At 36.3% G+C, this 21,541-nt stretch overlaps 1 protein-coding gene across 4 annotated transcripts in view; it reads left to right on the forward strand.

Moving 5' to 3' along the window:
* LOC107664081 (catenin delta-2-like) overlaps positions 1 to 21,541 on the forward strand; it is a 95,186-nt gene that overhangs the window by 9,219 nt on the left and 64,426 nt on the right. For 3 of the 4 annotated variants that reach the window (XM_016454533.1, XM_016454534.1, XM_016454535.1), the window contains exons 2-3: positions 12,986 to 13,119; positions 19,523 to 19,635. In XM_016454533.1, the coding sequence (XP_016310019.1) occupies positions 12,991 to 13,119; positions 19,523 to 19,635 (242 nt within the window). In that variant the 5' untranslated portion in view covers positions 12,986 to 12,990. Of the gene's footprint in view, positions 1 to 12,985; positions 13,120 to 17,984; positions 18,038 to 19,522; positions 19,636 to 21,541 lie in introns of those variants that run through there. The other variant, XM_016454537.1, reaches the window with a different exon arrangement.

Genomic DNA, 21,541 nt, shown 5'->3' on the forward strand with positions numbered 1-21,541 from the left:
TTAATCGTTTAATCACCACCACAGCTTCTTGTCTCCATTGGCAACATGCACGATTTGTGTCGATTGCAAGTGACCTCGCAGGTATCAGAAAGTGCAAGTGGCGATTGCAAGTGACTTCACCACCTGGCTACTGTTGTAAAATGTTGAGAGATTCAAACAAAAAGTAATCAATAAATAGAACAAAATAAAAAATAAAAAAGACTGCAAGTGACGTCGCTAGCGGAAGTGCAAGTGTCTGAGAGTGCAAGCCTGAGAATGCAAGTCTGAGAGTGCAAGCGCAAGGCTGCAGCCAGACCCTTCTCGATATAATTCGTTTTGGGGAAATCTGACGGGCAGTCTTTGGTCTCATTAATCTATTATTTGTTCCAGAGCAAATAGTTTCGGCTGAAGGCAAAATCTCATCACGTTATATTTTATGTAACATTAATGCTGTATATTAGAGCATGGCTTTTATGATGGCTGTTGTTGTTGTTGTTTATTATTCAATAAATAATATTTTGTATACATGGTAGTAGTATTTAGTATTGGGAAAAAGTGTGTGTGTTCATGATGGTGATTTTTGTGACATTGTTCCGCCATTAGATAGCCACAAGTGACTGTTTTCCGAGTCAGCATTTAAGAGGGGCTGCATTCCAGTTAACTTTTAGACACACACTCGCGAACTTCCCTAAGCACTTACCCTCGGGGGAATCTCCGCCGCCATTTTGAAGTGCATTCCACTTCGTCAAGTGGACGAGGCAAGTTTACGTGGACATACCCTTGACCCCTCGATTTTGACTGAGGGAGCGAGTCTGCTTCATATGCACACTTCAGGCCGCTTTGTAGACCACAATGCAACACGACTATGACATCATCGCAGATCACGTTTAATTTATCCCCACCCCAAACAACTCTATAATATATAAATTATTATTTTTTTACATTTATAACAATCCAAGTATATCTATATACATATAGAATGCTGCACCAAACAAATTTGTAAGGGGTTAGGTTACATGTTACTAACTAAACATGTAAACAATAAACCAGCTCCATAGCGGATTCTAAGTGATCAAGGGCTTAGGACGTTTCGATTAAGCCCATTCCAAGGGTTCTGCCAAAAGTGGGCACTCCGAGACGTACATCCGAGTAATCGAGGCTGAGGGAAGTTTGCGAGTGAAGGGCATAAAAAAAATTAACGAATGCAGCCAAAGATATCGCTTTCCTCAGCAGACATTCAAACTAATGTTTTATTGTGAATATGAGTTTGAGCTGAAGAATGAATGCTGTATCAGATGCAGGTAATCACACTCGCTCAGTCCTCTACATAATACAGTGAGCTTTTAATTAAGTAATACAATACGTTTTTAATGAAGCAACTCAACGTTCCTTCGTTACTAGTTCTAAAGTGACGTTTTCGAATTAGTAACGGAGGCTTGAGCTCAGCTGTTAAACTGTCAAACTGAGATTTGAATATGTGGCTGAAGGAAGTAGATCCTCACAAAAGGGTTTTTAAAGACACTCCTTTGTTGTTTTTCTTATATATTTACACTCGTGCCGTCAAACTGTTGTATAAACACAATATCACTCTCGTACTCAAGCGATACCGACTCTATATCAGCGGCTGTGATTAGGCCAGAGGCCTGCGGCCTCATGCCTCTGGCCTAATCACAGCCATGTCGTGCCGAAAATTGATCGTCTGCAGAAAACTGATTGCCGTCCGCGGGAGCGCACGCAGCATGTTAAAGCTATATCGCCCCAGTTTCTACACGTCTACGGCTGCTTTTATCAGGATCAAATGGCCATAACCTGCAAATACACATAACCTTATGTCCATGCTAATAGCAAAGAAAGTTTTCTTGTAACGGAATAATCAAAATTGTGGCCAAAGAACTGTTTGCCGTTTATAGCGTAATTTGGCATGATATTTATGTGATTATAGGCAATAATAGAAGCCTATTTTATTTGCTTTGTGCCAACAAATCCAGTCCTTTTTACCAGGTGAAATATGTAGTAACATGTAGTTTCTGCCTCAAAATGACTTGATTGCATTCATGGTTGTTATATTGGACAGATTATAGCTCATGCAGTCCTTTTTACCTGTTGAAATACCTTTAAATTAGGCAATAAAACCCATAAAATGCAGTTTTACACTTGCCAAAAAGTGATTACAGCCTCTACTTATTGAGTGAACTGTTCTTTCTGCCTCAAAATGACTTGATTTCTAGGGATGCACTGAAATGAAAATTCTTGGCCGAAGCCGAAACCGAACAAAATAAAACACTGGGCCGAAGGCCGAATACCGAACACGGTTTTTCACGTTCCCCCCCCACCATTGCATAAATTAAATAGCCAAAATGTGCTTTTTACTGTTTTGTCTTGCTTTTCAAATAAAAAAATCATTTACAAAACAACAATTTAAAAATATTTACTTAACACTGAACATTTTTTAACATTCTAGCAGACATTATACCAATAAAACACAACTTAACTTAAAATTACAAAGTTAGTAAAATTATATTTTTTGGCCATTTTTTAGACCCCCTTCTTAAATCAGGCATGTATTTTTTGCTGTACAAATAAATGCAGCCTTGATGAGCAGAAAATACTTATTTTAAAAATATAATAGATCCTAGTCTGAACACTATGTGTAAATGTTACAATAAATGTATTAATAGAGCTGTTGTAATTATTATTTACATTATTATTTTATTTTTTATTTTATTTTACAGAACAACAGTAAAACTACAATAACATTTATTAATGTTGATGGAGTTCTTGCTTTTTCTCAACTTTTATTTTGGCAGAAAGCCGCAGGAACACCTCAGTGCTTCTTTTTATTGACAAATGATTCTCATTACGAATTTGTGAAGACGTTTGTTGCACGTATCGCATTGTCACATGCCTTGTAAAAATTCATAAAAATTTTACCGAGCAGCTGACAAGTAACAGCTTCAGTGCAGATTTCCCTCGCACTTTGGACTTTGAACCCTGCTGCCGCGAGCTCGTGCAGCGCAGTTTGAACACATGCAATTCCTGCGTGTATTAGAAAACATAACATTCTGCAGTTTATTTAATTGTTTAAGGGCATTTTGCGACTTAAATCATCATACAGTAACCAGCAACAACCACCCTTCCTCTTCTCATCGAAGACATGCGATGCAGTACTAAACAGTCTCTCGCTGTCGGTGCTTGTAAGGATTTTTGTGTCTTTCTCAGACAGCTTTAATTGTTTCCACACTGCCGTCATGTTTGCTGCATTAGCGCGTGCCTCTATTTGATCGCGTCACTTCTTTGTTCGAATAATAATAATAATAATAATAATAATAATAATTTCGGTTGCCGAACATTCGAACATATTGATTTCATTCATGGTTGTTATATTTGACAGATTTTAGCCCATTCAGTCCTTTTTCCCTGTTGAAATACCTTTAAATGGCCAATAAAACCCATAAAATGCAGTTTTACACTTGCCAAAAAGTGATTACAGACTCTACTTATTGAGTGAACTGTTCTTTCTGCCTCAAAATGACTTGATTTCATTCATGGTTCTTATATTTGACAGATTATAGCTCATTCAGTCCTTTTTACCTGTTGCCTTTAAATTGGATAATAAAACCCATAAAATGCAGTTTTACACTTGCCAAAAAGTGATTACAGACTCTACTTATTGAGTGAACTGTTCTTTCTGCCTCAAAATGACTTGATTTCATTCATGGTTCTTATATTTGACAGATTATAGCTCATGCAGTTCTTTTTACCTGTTGCCTTTAAATTGGACAATAAAACCCATAAAATGCAGTTTTACACTTGCCAAAAAGTGATTACAGACTCTACTTATTGAGTGAACTGTTCTTTCTGCCTCAAAATGACTTGATTTCATTCATGGTTGCTATATTTGACAGATTATAGCTTATTCAGTTCATTTTACCTGTTGAATGTAACAACCATGAATGAAATCAAGTCATTTTGAGACGGCAATCGGACGGCAATCAGTTTTCGGCACGACACCGGTTTCGCTCGAGTACGAGAGTTTTTTTTTTTGTGTGTGTGTGTGTGTGTGTGAAGGATGGTTTAAAGTTCCCAACCTAATAGTTTGCTTTTTAATTGGAATAATTTAAAATATCTTGAATATGCTGGATGGGAATTGTGAGATTATTTATGCAATATCAGTTTATCTGAATAATCTTTTTAGTAGATTTTATCTTATGGTTTATCTTATGAGATAATGTGATGTCCAATAGCCGTTGTGTGAATATGGTGCTATTATGACAAACTGGGTCATGAATTTGCTTGTGCAAACAGTGTCATACTTTCTATGCCACTATGCTACTTTATCTTATTATTATTAGATGGTTTATATAATACTTTATAAAATAAATACTTTATTCTTATTGGTCAATTGTGGCATTCAGTCCACAACCGCTTTTTTATAGTGACCGTTCAACTGGACAGTTGACTGTTGTCACAGACAACTGATTTCTTACATAGCTGTGCTAATTTCATGTCCTTTGCAGCACACTTTTGTCTCTTTCTTCTTATACAGTAGAATAAAATCATTTAATTTAACTATTTGTTCACTATTCCATATCAGATAAAGGCATAAATGGATAAGTAGCCATGACACGAAGTGGAGTTATACCTCAGATGTGCGTTATTTTTCAATAATTCAACAGACTGTCAATTATTTTTCTTATACCATGTTTACCACACCTCAAGATGTTTGCAAGAGAGAGAGAGAGAGAGAGAGAGAGAGAGAGAATTAACGGCAATGTAGATAGAAACACAGAACTTTTCATTGTCATTGTTACTTTGGATATATTGATATTTTATTCTCTATGTAAAATATGAAAATATCTTAAGTTTGTATTAACCACTGAACTTATTTTAGGCATTTAACAAAAAACAAAACAAAACATTAACTTCAGGATGGAAGCTGAAGTGCAAAATGCTAACTCGTTTTCAGGTTATGTCATCCCTACAGCACACTATAACTGAAATAATTTGGTGAAGTAATATGAAACTGTAATGTGTGTAACATTGCTTCTTATCCCCCAAATAATATTTATTTATCTTATGGAAACTAATTCATTTAATTTGAATTAATATGACTTCTTATCCCCAGATTAATACTTATTTGATCTTTATATGGAAACCACAATTGATGTTACAGCTGTCGTAGACCTGTTAAGAGAGGTTTGCTTTTATTTTTCACATCTCTCAAATAAAATAATTGAACTATTTTGTATTAGCAAGAGGTTGTAAGTGGTCTTGCCATTGTTTGACCAATAGGGGTCCTCTTTGGCACTGCTCAGTGGCCAATTAAGGTCCCAGACCCAGCATGTCAGTGAACTTATTATCTGAAACAAACAAATGAGTATTGCATAGTCTTCAATTAGCTTTACATGAACAAACACACCAAATAGGTTGACATGAGACAACGAATGTTTGCAAGGCTAGGTCTCAGTTATATTCACTTTCTTCCTCCTTAAGGACTAACTGCTTTTGTCTTGGAGAACTCAGTGGGTGTATTAAATTTCCACTGCTGTTCTTGTACATAGATAACACCAGTTAACACAGCTCTCAGCAATGTCAACTCTCTCCAGCAGCAAAGTCATTAATCCCATACTAGGTCAGGGCTCTTACTGAGCCAAACGCTTCCACCCAGAGCTACACAGGCATGGCAGCAATGTCCTCATGCCACGCTTGAAAAATCCAAGCCTTATACTGATATCCCATGATGCATTTTCCAGGCGTACTGCAGAATTGCAAATATATGCTTTCTGTCATTTCCCCGACACACCACCAATCATCAGTAGTTTCTTTCATGGCAGTTGAAGGTTGCAGAGATTTTAAAAGTTAATCATGCAGTGACGTGTAAACAAACAATTTTTTTTATCAGCGAGTTAAACTGAAAAGCTTTTTCCTGCTCTTTTCCAAACAGAGACTGAAAAATCATGTCTCTCATTGGTAAACAGACGCCAAAGGGATAACTGTTTCAATTATAATTCTTAATGCGCATAAGCTTTTCCTTTTATATGCTGTTGTGTACTTCTCTTTAGCGAAAATAAAGAGGGGGAGAGGTGGCCATTGAAAAAATAAGATGCACTCATTACCACCAGAGACTATAGAGGAGAAAAAGCCCTAATAAGCAGTGGGGCCTGTTTGATCACAGCAAGCCTCACATAATTACTCTTTATCATCGATGTCACACTCTGCTGTCCTTTGAGAACGTGATCCGAGGAGCATTTGAATTGCCTCACATTTGCGCTGCTTCTCAATGCATCATCGACATTTTGGGCAAGGAGACATGTCTTGAAAAACTATACAATTCTCCTCCAAAGACTTTTGCTGATAGTTAATTATATATATACTATATAGTGAGGGCATAACCAAATTTAGTCAGTTTTTTTACTGGTCACTCTTGTTTTTGTAATTTGATATGACTTGTAAATGCATATAATACATGCATCATGCATTTCTAGTCCACTAAAAATGTTTACAGGTAAAGCAAAGACACGGTTAAATTAATATACCGATTGCAATGTAAAAGACACATTATCTACAGTCCCATTTTGGTGCTTTGTGCAGGAGTGCATAACGTCATCTCCCAGTGTGCCAGCCTCACAGAAAAAGAGATTCGTTTCCTTTAAGACCTAATTGAACATTTTAATCTTGCAGTGTGCTCTGAATTTTATTGCTGTGTCATTCCCACCATTGTCAGTCATGTGTCGAGACAATAAATAAACAAATCTGTCCGCAGTCAGATTACAAAGGACTGATAATTAATGTCTGCGTGATTAATGAAGCTGTAAAAATATTTGTTTTCCTTCATCTTCCCATCCCCCCGGCATATAAGTTAAATAACTAATATACTTTGTAATAATTAGAAAATTTATTTCACACGAGATTTCACATAAATATTTATCTTCCAAATGCAAGTTCTTAAAGGGTTAGTTCACCCAAAAATGAAAATTAGCCCATAAATTACTAGGGCTGGGTATCGAGTTCGATACTTTTTAGGCACAGACCGAAATGCCTCGATACCATCGAGTATCAAAAAACGTCTCATCGTTCGGTACCAAATTTCGATACCTAAGGGGTTAATCTCATCAGCGTCAGTGAGCCAATAAGCCTGCAGCACTAGCCGGTGTGTTCGACTAGAAGAGGTGCGGCGCAGATCGATCAGTGTTTGACATCCGCGAGAACGATTCGAAAGCGCACGGAGCAGTCTGCTCTCTTTAGCTCTCGTGGTACTGTAATACACCGATCGGTCTGCACAGTTCTGTCAGGACCACTATCGTCAAAGATGATTGACAATTAGCATACAGTTTGGATTGGCGGTATGGTTCCGTTCTGGGCAAGAACTCCCTGCGCATCCATCATTTTTGGGTGAACTAACCCTTTAATGCATTGCCCTCATTTTCACTGTCTCATTAATTCCAGTTGCTAATCAAGTCTGATTTTACACGGAAAATACTGTTGGGTGTGTAAAAGTGTGTGAATGAGTGAATGTGGGTGTGACTGTAAACACAATATGTGCCTTTTGTTTGTGCATTTTGATACTTTAGTATCCTGCGGGATCACATGACTAATCTGAGATTGTAACCGTGATGCCTGCCAATGGCAACATCAGTCGAACACCTTCATGTCCTCTGGGTGTAGGTAGATACGTTTTTCTGGAACATCTGGTTTTTCACTGGGTGATCAGATCTTTGGAGTAAGTCTTCTGAATCCTGTGGAAAAAACAACCCGGGGAGCATCAGAGGGGAGTAAACTGTTGTCAAAAGCATATGGCCCTTGTCTTAATGGGATATAATGGGGATGAAAATGCAAAAGCAAGGCAGATGTCTTAAATGAGATGTTTAATGCAGAAAACAACATTTAACAGGTTGTGAGATCGCATAGTGTAAAGCATAAAACAAATGAGATTACTTAAAATTTGAGGTTTCTCTAGGCCTGATTTCTGGGTTCTGTTTTTCTAGAGATTGTTGCTATGAGTTGTATGTAATCCCAAAGGACGGACGATGCAGTAATTCCATTGGGTGCAATCATGAGACTGTTAATTAACCTGTTAATCTTGTCTCTTACACCATCGTATATGAACCTACACATGCAGCAAACACATACTCGCAATGAAAGAAAGATATGGCACCCTGCATAGCCAATGTTTGAGGGTTTTTTTTTTTGTATGATTTTTATCTGTGTTATCTTTATTTTTATTAGTGTATGTTCATGCAGATCCAATTAGAAATATTAGCCAAGTGGGTTTGCTGTTCAAAACCACCTTGAATCATAAGCGCAAAGCATCTTGAGGAGAATTAGTTGGCGTGTGCTGCATCACTGATATGATCAACTGTATGCCTCATGGTTGCCTTCTTGGTGAGAGACTGTCATAATGGATTGATATCTCTATGGAAACGGGAGCCTGTTAGCGGGCTCAAGCATGATGTCATAGACAAACTAGGCATTCAGACATGTGTGGCTGAGCCCCAATAGAGAGCTCCTGCTTTGTTGTAGAGCTTTCAGTGACGAAAATTATGAACATTTCACAAATTATATTTCAATTAATTTCTTCTTTTTGGCTATTAGATATCTGCAGCTACGCCAGTGGAAAGACTTAAAATGTCTACATTCACCTCAGTGGTTTCAGACAAAAGTCATTGGGGAAGCACAATCAAGTACGTTATAACAAAAATGTAGCTTTTGTCCCTTTAAATGAAAAAATGCCACTGAGGAAATGAAATAGGATATAACTGCTTGTTGTCAGCAATGGCAATGAAATTGAGGTTGTGTTACGGGACTCTCCTGTATGTCTTGAGCCGATCTGACAGGTAGAGTCGGCGTTTTAGAAAAATGACAGTAAATATTCACTGAGCAGTGCAGGTCTGTTTCTAAGGTAACTGTGGCCTTGGAGTGATTGTAGCCATCGTGTGACTCAATACAATTATGCTTTTTTACCTATTTCTAAGTAATGCCTTTTCTTTTTATTTTTCTTCCTTTTTCTACTAAACACACAGTGTGTTATGCCAGTTAGCTTCTGTATGGTCTATTCAGTATGTTAAAGGAGTTTTGCCATTTCCTTTTGATGCTGTGTAATATGCTTGTGAGTCAGAAATCAGAGTACTTATTCTATTTTACATGTTCATTTGGATTAATGCATCCTATAACTTCTCTAGTTCATGTATTGTGCTTCCAAGGCACAGCCAATTCTTAGTGCACAATCCAGTTCCAGCAAGCCTTTATATTTTTTGTTATGAGAAGTTCTCCACATATACACTGAACAACATTATAAACGCAACACTTTTGTTTTTGCCCCCATTTTTCATGAGCTGAACTCAAAGATCTAAGACTTTTTCTATGTTCACTAATTAGACAGATTTGTGAACAATATTTGAGAGAAATAGGACTTTTGTGTACATAGAAAAAGTCTTAGACCTTTGAGTTCAGCTCATGAAAAATGGGGGCAAAAACAAAAGTGTTGCGTTTATAATTTTGTTCAGTGTAATAACAGCGCTGAATAAAATGTACATTTAAAATTTTTATTTTCCAAGTAAAAACACCACTTCAAATAAAGCCAACAGTGTGTTTGATTTTAATTATATATATATGCCATGTAGACATGTGCCGGTATTCGGTAATGCAATATATCACGTTAATGAATATGCACGATATTGTTGTCGTGGGCACTTCAAAATACCGAGAATAATTAGTTATTACAAATTATACAGAATTTTGAATGCATTTTAGGAATACTTTTCCCATAAACTGGTCACAATGCACAACACCTATGTATGCTGCGTGAAAGATGCATGCGCACTCTGATGTAAACAAGCACGAATGAGAAGTGCATGGCGGAACACGTGAGAGACGCTCTGAATGAAAGCGCACATTCACTCTCTGAAAGCAGATGGCGCTAAACTGCAGAAAATGCAGCCGTTACCCTGGAAACCCCATAAATAAAGCAGCTGAGCTACTTTCTAAAACGTATTTAAATGATTTAGATAGCCTTTCAGATTTTTGTATTTCGCTATGGTGTTCATCACAGCGCCAAATACTTAAATATTTAGACTTAATAGGCTATTTATTTTCAGTCTTTTTTTACGTTTTAATCTGGACTACAACATGCCCTAGATATTGTTTGAAAGTTTTTTGAATCTTTATTGTTCGGTCACACTTTACATTAGGGCTTCATTAGTTAACATTAGTTAATTCAGTTAACAGAAACTGGCAGTGAAAAATTCTTCTAACATTCATTACTCTTAGGTAATTCCAATATTTAATAACACGTTGTTGTTAAAATCAAAAGTTGCAACTGTATTATTTAATGAGCTAACATGAACTAAGAGTTGTATTTTTTTTTTAAAAGATTAACTTCTGTAGCAAATGTAGCTTTTGCTCATTGTGAATGTTAATGCATTATCTAAGGTTAACTGATGAGGTCTTATTGTAACGTGATACCTATTGGTATTTATAGTTCTTTTGCACTTTAATCTGTGTAAAATTTTTAACTTTATACATTTTTCTGTATAAAAAAATTGTATTTAAATGTTCAGTTATTTTGTTATAAGAAAAAAGTTATTAAACCTGCTATACTGTATTATGACAACACTTTTCTTAAAACTAAATGTCAATATCGTGATAATACTGTATACCGTGATAAAAGCTTTAGCAATTAATCACAATGTGAAAATTTGATACCGGCATATCCCTAATGCCATGCAAGCTGATTATGATCAAAATTACATGAATATTACATAATTATTCTATAAAAAGGAGATATATATACTTTTTTCTTTGAAAATGTTGGCAGGGCAGGTCAGTGGTGAAGTGGTTTACGAATATTGAACATTCAGATTCTATTTAGTGATTATTATATGCAGAGAATTTCTCATAGTAAAACATGAAAAGGCTTGCTGGAACTCCAGTGTATTTTATACACACTACTTTTAAAAAGTTTGAGGTATATATTTTAAAATGTAGCTAATTCCCGTGATGTCAAAGCTTAATTTTTAACCAGCCATTACTCCAGTCTTCAGTGTCACATGATCATTTTGTATTACATTTTTATTCACAAAAACAAACAAAAATGACTAGGTTTTTCATTTGTAATAATAGCTGTATAATATAATAATAATCATAAACCAACATTTAGCAAAGCTAAACAATTCACAGACCAAGCTTGAAAAGGATGGTACACAGTGCAAAACCAATGCTGATATGTAGTAATGCTTAATAATTTGTAACACAGTGTAAAAATGTGAATGTTTCACACCAAATGTTTGTGCCATTGCAAGGCATAAAAACACATAGGAAATTTTAAATGTATTATTATTATTTATTTATTTTTTCAACAAAGCACTGGCATGCAACACAGGTCTTCAGGCCATCCATGCAATGATATTTTGTGTTTTTTGTTTATTTTTTAACCATGATTTATTTATAGTCAGGATACTATTAATCAAAGGCAGATGGATGACTAAGATTATTGTCAAAAAAGTGTAATCCATCTGAACCACATGCACCAACAGCTGGGACTGGCATTAGTCGATGTTCTGGTCTGTTTTGCATAATCTCATTGGTAGTAAGTCATCAGTTTGACCTATAAATGAAAAGCATCTGCATCAGGTCACCAAAACTGATGAAAAAATTGAGCATTTATCAATACTTATTTATCAGTTCCTATTTCACCTACGACTAGCATCTGTAGCATTTGTTTTCACAGTTCTTACTGTTCCCTTTTTTGATTGTATGTTCGCTCTTCTTTACAGAACAGAAGTGTTCACATTTGTGCCTGACGTGGGTGGTTGTGTAAAAAGGCTGTGTGTGATGGTGCTCATAGGTACACATTCACACGTGAGTAGCCATTTTCTGTCTGCTCCTGCTGTGTGCAGACTGTTCTCTGGGGAAGCTTTAAATTTGGGTGTTTGCTTTTGAAGAGGGGAAGCAATTGCAAAGGATAAAGCTGAGAATGAAGAGAGTGATCTGAGAGGACCAGAGCATTATAGTGGGATTTCATTACTTGAAATCTAAGGTTTTAAAATCAACCCACAAAATCAACTTGATGTATTTCTCTTTGAAACTGAAAATTTGGGCCTAACATATTGATGGGCTAGCAAATATATATGCATATATGCTACAGTTAAAAAATTAGGATAATTTTTTTTTTTTGTAAGAAATTAATTAAAAACATTAAGCAGCACAAGTGTTTTCAACATTGATAATAATAAGAAATGTCTCTTGAGCACCAAATCAGCATATTAGAATGATTTCTGAACAATCATGTGACACTGAAGACTGGAGTAATGATGCTGAAAATTCAGCTTTGCCATTACTGGAATAAATTTACAGGAATACATTTGATATTATTAGTAATATTTCACAATATTACAGTTTTTACTTCATTTTCCATCAAATAAATGCATCCTCTGTGAGTATAAGAGACTTCTTTCAAAAACATTTAAAAAAATCTTACCAACTTTTGAACGGTAGTGAATATGTATATCTGCTAAAAGTGAAATTTGTAAACGTTTATTAATACATTAGCGTATAGTTGGTCTCAAAGCTAATGCATATGAACTAAAAGCCTCAAAACTAAAATTTTAGTTTTATGGGGCTTTCAAAGTCTGTTCTGTAGTTGATGTATACAAATCAATGCATGACGGCGACAAGCTGAGAATCGTGTTTGGAATCCTCGAGAGATGAGGAGAAAAAAGTAGGTCAAAGAAGAGAGAAAGAGAGACTGAAAGAAACAGAGAGAGTTAATTAAATATTATGTCTAACAATTATTACATCACGACAAACAATTGAAAATGTTGATAAAGCACTCTGATTAGTATTATGACATCAGAAAAGTGCCAAAGCATGATTTATAATGTCATTTTACCTGACAGTCTGTCATTGTAAAGGATTTGTTTTAACTGATTGCTTTAGTATGCCGAAGCATGACAAAAGCCTTGCAGAGTTCATCTTGAATAACTGTTGATGCTATTGTTTTGGTTCACAGAAGTAATGCCAGTACCAGACCAACACTCTGACATAGAGAACTCCAGCATGTTGAGTCCGGTACTGAACGCCTCAAACGGAGATGGATCCGAGACCGAGACCACCTCTGCCATCTTGGCCTCTGTTAAAGAACAGGTGGGTACTTCATGTCAAACTATTGTAAAGTTCTTCATTCTTACATACTGTCTCTAATAGACGGTTATGATTCTCACCACACTCATACGGAAACATTAATTTCCCAACAGTTTAATTAGAAACTCTCTAAATCTTTATATACTGTAAACAGTAATTACACAGAATCATACCAGTCCTCAGATGAACTGCATATGCCATCTGGGTTAAGGAGCCGCAAGGTTTGGTGGGTTTCTGCGTGAGTCATTTCCATCATCTCGTGCTGCCGGTTTCATTTAGCGCCTGGTGTCTAAATTCACAGATACAAATGGTTTTTAATGGTCAACACACTGCAAATCTGCCATTACGTCTCAGTATCACATGGTTTTGTGGACTAGTGGGAGGAATGGATGTAGGTTTTGGGGCTGCGTGGTGCAAGAAATGTGAAATATTTGACACTCCATGTTGCAATCAGGTCTCCATGCTATGCTAGTCACTACACTGCAGCCTATCTATTATAAGATTGGTCACCTGCTTGTCAGCAGGTGGACATCTTCCCAGACGTTGGCGCAACCTTATGATAAACCGGCTTGATCTGTCAGGAATAATGACAGGTGATTGTAATTGCTTATGACCTCCTGTCATAAAAAGTCATTTATGAAATGCTTTATAATTATGAAATTATTGCATATGTCAGAATTTAGTGTGTGATGATGTACAGTATTTCTCACTTTTGCTCTGCATATTTATATGTCTGTCTTGGCTGGAGGCCATTTTTGAGTCAAGACCATGTGTAGATAAAAATGGATCGTGACAAGCCTTTCGCTTCCTGCTAGCGTTTAGCTCGCACTCCTGCTTTTAACCACGAGACAGAAAAAAAGCGACATGCTCTTAGGGTTAGAAATCTACACGGGGAGTGTTAAATTAGGCCACAGCCATAGGCTACTGTGGGCCAGTCTAATAGCTTTCCTATCAGAGCGAGAAAAACTGTCTGCCATCTTTTTTTTTGATGCTTTTCACTGGAGGGTACTGGTGGACAGAGTCCATGTCGCATACAGTGTTTCTCTCTGAGAGGAGATTAAAAAACATGAAAAATGGTGTGATTTTCTTTTCTAAGTTGGTGTACTTTCCACTGAAACAGGATGATTGGGTGGGTCATATTGAAGAGCTTTAGTTACACTAACGTTCAAAAGTTTGGCAAGATTTTGAATGTCTCTAATCTCACCAGGGCTGCATTGTTTGATCATAAATACAGTAAAAACAGTAATATTGTGATTTTTTAAAAATGTAAATAATCTGTTTTCTATTTTAATGTATTTTTAAATGTAATTTATTCCTGTTATGGCAAATGACTGAATTAGTCATTACTCCAGTCTGGAGTGTCACATGATCCTTCAGAAATCATTCTAATATGTTGATTTGGTACTCATAAAAAGATTTCTTATTACCATTAATGTTGAAAGCAGTTGTGCTACTTAATATTTTTGTGGAAACCGTAATTTTTTTCTAGGATTCTTTGATGAATAGAAAGTTCAAAAGAACAGCATTTATTTAAAATAGAAATCATTTGTAACATTATAAATGTCTTTACTGACACTTTTCATCTCATTCATTTCATTTAATGCCTCCTTGATGAATAAAAGTGTCAATTTATTCTTTTTTAACTGTTTCAACTAGGGCTGCACAATTAATGGAATTTCTAATCGCAATTACAATTATGGATGCCACAATTCCGTAATCGTTCAAAGCGGCAATTAATCATGTGTCACATGATCCTTCAGAAATCATTCTAATATGTTGATTTGGTACTCATTTATAGTGCACATTTTTATTATTATTTTATTATCGGGTTTTTAAAATAGAAATCTTTTGTAAAATTATAAATGTCTTTTCTATCTTTAATGACTTAAGTTTTAATCAATTTAATGTGCCCTTGCTGAATGAAAGCATTCATTCATTCATTTAGTTGGTTAGTTAGTTATAAGTAATCTTACTGACCCCAAACTTTCGAATGGTAGTGTATATCACTGCAATGAACCATGATTTGCTGCTTGCTGTCAAGGCATGCTATTTTAGCCCCTGCTGGTAGATGCTGTAAGTGTAACTACACCATTTGGCTCTAAAAAGCATCATTCTCCATCAATGGCCATTCAAAATGAGTTGCATATAGTGACTGAATACATTTATTTTGCATATATTTAGACAACGAGGTCAATGGAAATGCTAATAAATAGCTTTCTCCAAATATTATAGATCTTGCTTGCTACTGCTAGTCAGGTTGTGTTAGCAAGCAGGGTGTTCTCACTATAGAGAGCATTTTAGTGGACAAAAATGTGTAGTACAAGATGAGTCATCATTATTTTTGGTCCATTTCCTGAAAAAGAAACATTGTACATTTTACATGTGCTAAAAGTGAATTTTGCCAATCTTTAGGAACAGGAAAAATAAGACCTTAAAACTAACTGAAAAGTCATTAACTGAAAATAAATGTTTATAATTTTGCCACTTCTTGTCTGCTCACACATATGATGATAAATCACTAGGCTTGTTTTCTCCTCCACTAGATGGCAATTTCCCATTTTAGAGGCTTTTAGTAGGGGTTTATCACAGAGGATGTGAGGCAAAATTCACAGAATAAACTGAACTTCAGATCTAAAACCAGTGTAGATTTTGATGAGAAAGGATGCTCTGTAGCAGTGAAAAACCATCTCCCCTCTGCTATGTATAAGTACAATGTACCAAAATGTCAGCAAAATGTCTTGGTCTCGTGTATGTGTGCTTTGTTTGCAGTTTTCAAGGTTACACGTGCAAGCAGAACACAGTCTCTCGTGTGTATGACTCTCTCGCATTAAAATTCTCCTGTATCACTTGTGCTAATCAGAATCACATGCGATGGTCAGGGAGAGCATGTTTAACAACCTGGACATATGTGCAGTGCTCTCACTGTATGGTAAGAACTAGTAAATACTGTATTTGCAGTAAAATGTTGCTTAGTGTGATTTCTTCTATATAATTAACACTCTTTTATTATTTGCCTTTGAGTATCACTTTCTCAGATTATGTTGACATAGTGATTATAGTAGTCTTATTAATGTATAAAGTACAGGTGTTCTTTTCAGAAAATCTTTTTTTTTTTGTCCCTTTAATTTGGTGTTAATTAAAGAAATTTATCTTAGTGTTTTTAAAATTACACATTAATTATTCATAAAAAGCCACTGGCATATGAAGTTTTATTATGATCATGGCAAGGATTTTTTTGGGGAGAGTGCCAGTGTTTGTAAGGGGTAGTACAGCAAGGTCAAATATTTCTTTCCATTTAATTCTAACTCTGCAATTTTTGTCTTTTTTATTTCAAGGAAAGCATGCTAATCAGCTCATTATATCTTTGTCCGTTAGGAGTGATTTGCTTTAGCCAGAAGTGAAGTCATTTAGATGTTTTTAATCACATAATAATTAATACCACATATTCAATCAAATGAAGCAGTTCTTTAATTACTTACAATAATCATAAAAGTTGTGGCTGTTTTGACAAAATTATCTACGAAAAGGCTGTTCAAGTTTATTTGAAGCTTATCCTGAGGTCCTTTGGATGATGTAATTTTCAACCAGGAATACATGCAATTTTCCCTTTACATTTTACAGACCAAATTAGTTCATCCGAGTCATTCCTGTCTGTTTAACACTGTTTTGTATGGCTCTCAGTCGGTGTGGTCAGGCTGTGGATTGGCTCTGGACTCATTTAACTCTGTGAAATTATAGAAATTGGGTTAAATCCTTAAAGGAACTCGTGAGGCAAACCCCAAGTGACATTTGGCAATCAAATGGACCAATGAAGAAACTTAAATGTCAGTCTTTGTCCACAGGGCGCAATTAGGCATTTAGGCCAGAAGACCACATTCGGCTCTTGAAGCAGTCAAATCAATTTCTCAGTCCCATGGCGATTTATTTTCTAAACAAATAGGTTTAACGGCCTTTTCTGGAGTTATTATGTAAGATAATGGGAATACATTACTGTTTCGCATTCTTTTCACACTGCTGACCATGCAAAACACATTTTATGAGTTCTTATCAGATTAAATAGACTAAAATTGGCATACAAACAATTTTTACTCAGAAATTGTACAATTAATTACAAAGAAACAGCAAGTAACGCATTGAATTAGATGTGAAATTTTCAAGTAGAAAGAGTAGTACAAACTCCAATAATCTCTGTTTTCTCTTCGAAAAATATTTTTTATATTGTAGTATAGATGCAGAAAAAACAATGCTTTGAATGTTAAAGAATCACCATTTTTGGTCCAGGTGACATGTCTGCTGTCCTAGCCGAGTGCTTTTCTGTCTGTGCGGACTGCTATATTTAACCAACTTTTGTGACAAGTGGAGGCTACTCCCCGCTCAGGGAGCCTGTCCATTGCAGGCTACTGAGGCAGACCAGCCTGTTAGGATCCCTAGAGGAACCACAAAGCTTAGCATTGCACAGTGGAACAGTACTTTTTTTGCTGCCTGGACCCTCAAAAAACACCTCTTTCTCTCTGCCGCTCTGCGATCCTTTCAACGAGACTCCGCGTCTCCCCCCTTCTCCTCTTCAGAGTGAAGCACAGATGGCATCAGAAAGAAGGGAAGAGTTTAGGAGGAGGTGGAAGAGTGACTGGAGGGCAGTGGTATTTGGCTGGCTGGCTGGTGGGAGGGACCCTTTGTGATGCAATGTTGCATAAATAATGCCAAAGGGGCTCTAAATTCACTGTTGCCATGACGACCTTTGTGCCTGACTGCACTCCACTTTTTGCTTTCCCGCTGGAAGGCAGTCACTACCACTCTTGTAGTTTTTCTAATGACTTTACTCTCCTGATAAGTGGAGATGAATGCAGTCTAGTGGGATAGTGATGTGCAGACACGGCTCTTTCTCAGCGCGGATGGCCTCTGGAGTATGGTACATGTGCCGGTAAGAGCGGTGTTATTTTATTCGTGAAGGCAACAGGTGTTTTACTGTGGGACTAAAAGCTGGTGTAGTTTTGTTGTTGTTGATGGTTAGATAGTTAGAGTCTAATCAGTTGTTGTTCTCTGTTTGCGGCTCCATCTTGAACATATTGATGTGCAATAAGAAAGGTCAGAAATGATGCTTGTTTGTATTGTAATTGCTGATGCTTTTTCAGTTGCAGAGCTAAGCAGCTTGCCTGTTTGTTGCAAATGCACAGAAATGCGTCTGCCATAAAGTCATTAAGTGAGACTCTAGACTTGTATAATGATTGTTTAAAAGTGTTTAAAAGTTTGGGGTCAGTAAGATACTAAAACTTTTATTCAGCAAGGAAGCGGTAAATTGAGTGCTAGTAAAGATGTTTATAATGTTACAAAATATTTATATTTAAAAAAATGATTTAGATTTTTTTATTCAACAAAGAATCCTGAAAAATGTATCATGGTTTCCACAAAAATATTAGGCAGCACAATTGTTTTCAACACTGAAAATAATCAGAAATATATTTTGAGCACCAAATCAGCACATTAGAATGATTTCTGCATGATCATATGATACTGAAGACTGAAGTAATGACTGCTGAATATTCAACTTTGCCATTACAGGAATACATTACATTTAAATTTTATTTTATTGATTTTTTGAAAATGTAATATTATTTCACAATATTACTATTTTTACTGTAGTTTTGGTCAAATAAATGAAGCCTTGGTGAGCAGAAGAGACTTTCTTTTAAAAATCACATGAACCTCAACTTTTTAAACAGTAGTGTATATTATTATTATTTATTCATAAAAAAGGATGCAAAATACAGCTTCATTGCCAAACATAATAATAATAATAAAAAAATGCAATAACTATTATTTACCTGTTTTCTCCTTGCAGCATCATAAAAAGCTAGTTTCCGTCTCTCTGTAAAACTCTACCTGTCACAAAAGATGACACATCAAGATTTTGTTCGTAATATATATTTGTTTTGAAGGTATACTACAAGTAGCCTTTCGCATATATTTTGCCATGTAGATTTCTGGAGAAGATAAAATAAAAGGTAAATGTCTTAAAACACACAAGTCGTGAAAGATGTTTGCTTTAATAGATGGTTTGTGCGCCCACTTACATCAGCAAGGGTCTGACAGCCATTCTTACAGTTTGACCATGTTTAAATGGCAGTTCCTAATAAAGTTATTGACCTGAGACTAGATTTATGATCATTTTTGAAGAAAGAAAATGCAAGTGCATTTTATCAATATGTAAAGAAAAGCCCTGAGTGGCTGCACAGCCTCACAGTGTCTGTACATCCCAAACACACACACACACACACACACACACACGCTCTGCGTAGTAGTTACTGGAGCATGTGTAAGTGCATGTGTAGTACATGTTATAGACAGAATCAATGCCATAATTCCTTTAGGGCTTTACACATATGCTCTGTCTGCTTTATGTTTGCAGGAGCTGCAATTTGAGCGACTGACGAGAGAGTTGGAGGCTGAGAGGCAGATTGTTGCCACCCAGCTGGAGAGATGCAAGCTGGGATCTGAGACCGGAAGCATGAGCAGCATCAGGTGGGTCTGGTGTAGCGACATCTCTGCCTTAACTCAATCTGTCTCACCACACCATCACCACTTACACCAGCTAAAACTAAAGATAGATGTTTTTCACACCCTTCAATCTCTCCTTGATCTTCACCATCCAACTTGTCATTAAGCCATCAAATGTCATTAAAAGCATGTTTTTTAGTCTCCTCCGTGAAATACTTTGATGTCCCTTCCCGGCATATTCCATCATGGATATTTTAGTGTAACCACATTCACAGGAGACTCAGATCTAAATGCTAAATTCTTTCACTACTGCAAAGTAAACAAAGGGTTAAGTTGTCACAAGCTTTGAATTCAGCCTGTAATTAAAATCACACAGATACTATAATAAAACAGACTTTATGGATTATATATGCAATCAGTTTGACCTTTCAGAGGCTGATAAGTGCTTCTAATCACTGTTTACACTCAATGTTCAAATTGAATTGAATGGCCCCATTGTATTGTCCTCTTGTTGTTGCTGCAAAGCATATTTTGTGTTTATTCATCTAGCCTGAAAACTCAATATATCAAATGTCCTTCAGCTGTTCAGTCAATAAGACTCCCACATTGCTTGCTTTGTCAGAGAGATTCTGTTGTGCAGGATGATGTCAGGTTTAAAGTTATTATCACTACCATCAGTGTGAGCAGGGCACTGGAGACCTCAACCACGGGGACCCCTAGACCCCCTCATATTGTAACAGCACGTATAAGCGACCTTGAGAAATTATTATAAAACAGAAAATGTCTAAATTTACTGCTCCACATACTCATATTTCCGTAGCTATTTTGTATTTCCTGGTCTATCACAAGTCATTTTTGCAAGTTCCCCCAAACCCTGTTTTTGTTTTTTCATGCAGCAGTTCAGGCGCTTCTCTCCCACATTAGACGAGAGCTGCCAACGGACATGGTTAGACACATAGAATATTTAATTAGAGTAAAGTGGAGCGGAGACAGCACAGGCAGTGATGATTCAGCCCTCTACTAACACCTTGGCAATTGAATCGCCATTGGCTAGTAAATTTTTTAGTCCACAACCGGAGATCGGTAGCAGTAGATCTTAAAAACGGAAGAATTCCAAAGGAACTCTGTTATTTTGACAGCAAAATACAACAAAGAATATCGTTTACATGTAGCGCGCATCATATCTTTATTAACTTTTCCAAAACGTTTACAAGTAAACAAAGAACACTTATGATCAAACCTTCTTCCCCATCCCCACAACCACAAACCCTTGGCAGGCAAAATAATTAAAATAAAATAAATAAATAAATACAATCCTGATTGTTGTTATATTTATATTACATATCTTCACACATCTAGTGCCTCATCAATATCTCCTTCAACAAAGTTCAAAAATGTTTTCCAGATCAAACATACACACTACACATTGACTAAAATTAAAAAAGTGAAAAAGCATAATAGGACCCCTTTAAAAGCTGAAGAATTCCAAAGGAACTCCGTTATTTTGACAGCAAAATACAACAAAGAATATCGTTTACATGTAGCGCGCATAGGTAGCGCATCAATTCTCTCTCTCCCTCTCTCGATGCGTGCGTGTGAAATAAAGCGACGGCGAGCCGTGCGCTTCACACTAGAGTTTACGGTACATTAAATACAGGTGCGTTGCACATCCATTCAGATGAACTGAAAAAGAGTGAAACTCTGATGCGCTCAGTCAGAGAGTGTTCGGCGAGTGAAAATATATCTGAGCTAAACTTAACTCCAACTTACACACTGGCGAGTAAAATCTGAGAATTTATTAGCAGTTGGCTAATATTAGACATCATTTAGTCGCCCAGAGTGAAGATTTAGTCGCATATGCGAGTGATTTACTCGCAATGTAGAGGGTTGACAGTCTATGAGCACGAAGCGTCTACAATGTGCGCACATT

The sequence above is a fragment of the Sinocyclocheilus anshuiensis genome, unplaced genomic scaffold, assembly GCF_001515605.1.
Source record: "Sinocyclocheilus anshuiensis isolate Anshui unplaced genomic scaffold, SAMN03320099.WGS_v1.1 scaffold23, whole genome shotgun sequence".
Classification (NCBI taxonomy): domain Eukaryota; kingdom Metazoa; phylum Chordata; class Actinopteri; order Cypriniformes; family Cyprinidae; genus Sinocyclocheilus; species Sinocyclocheilus anshuiensis.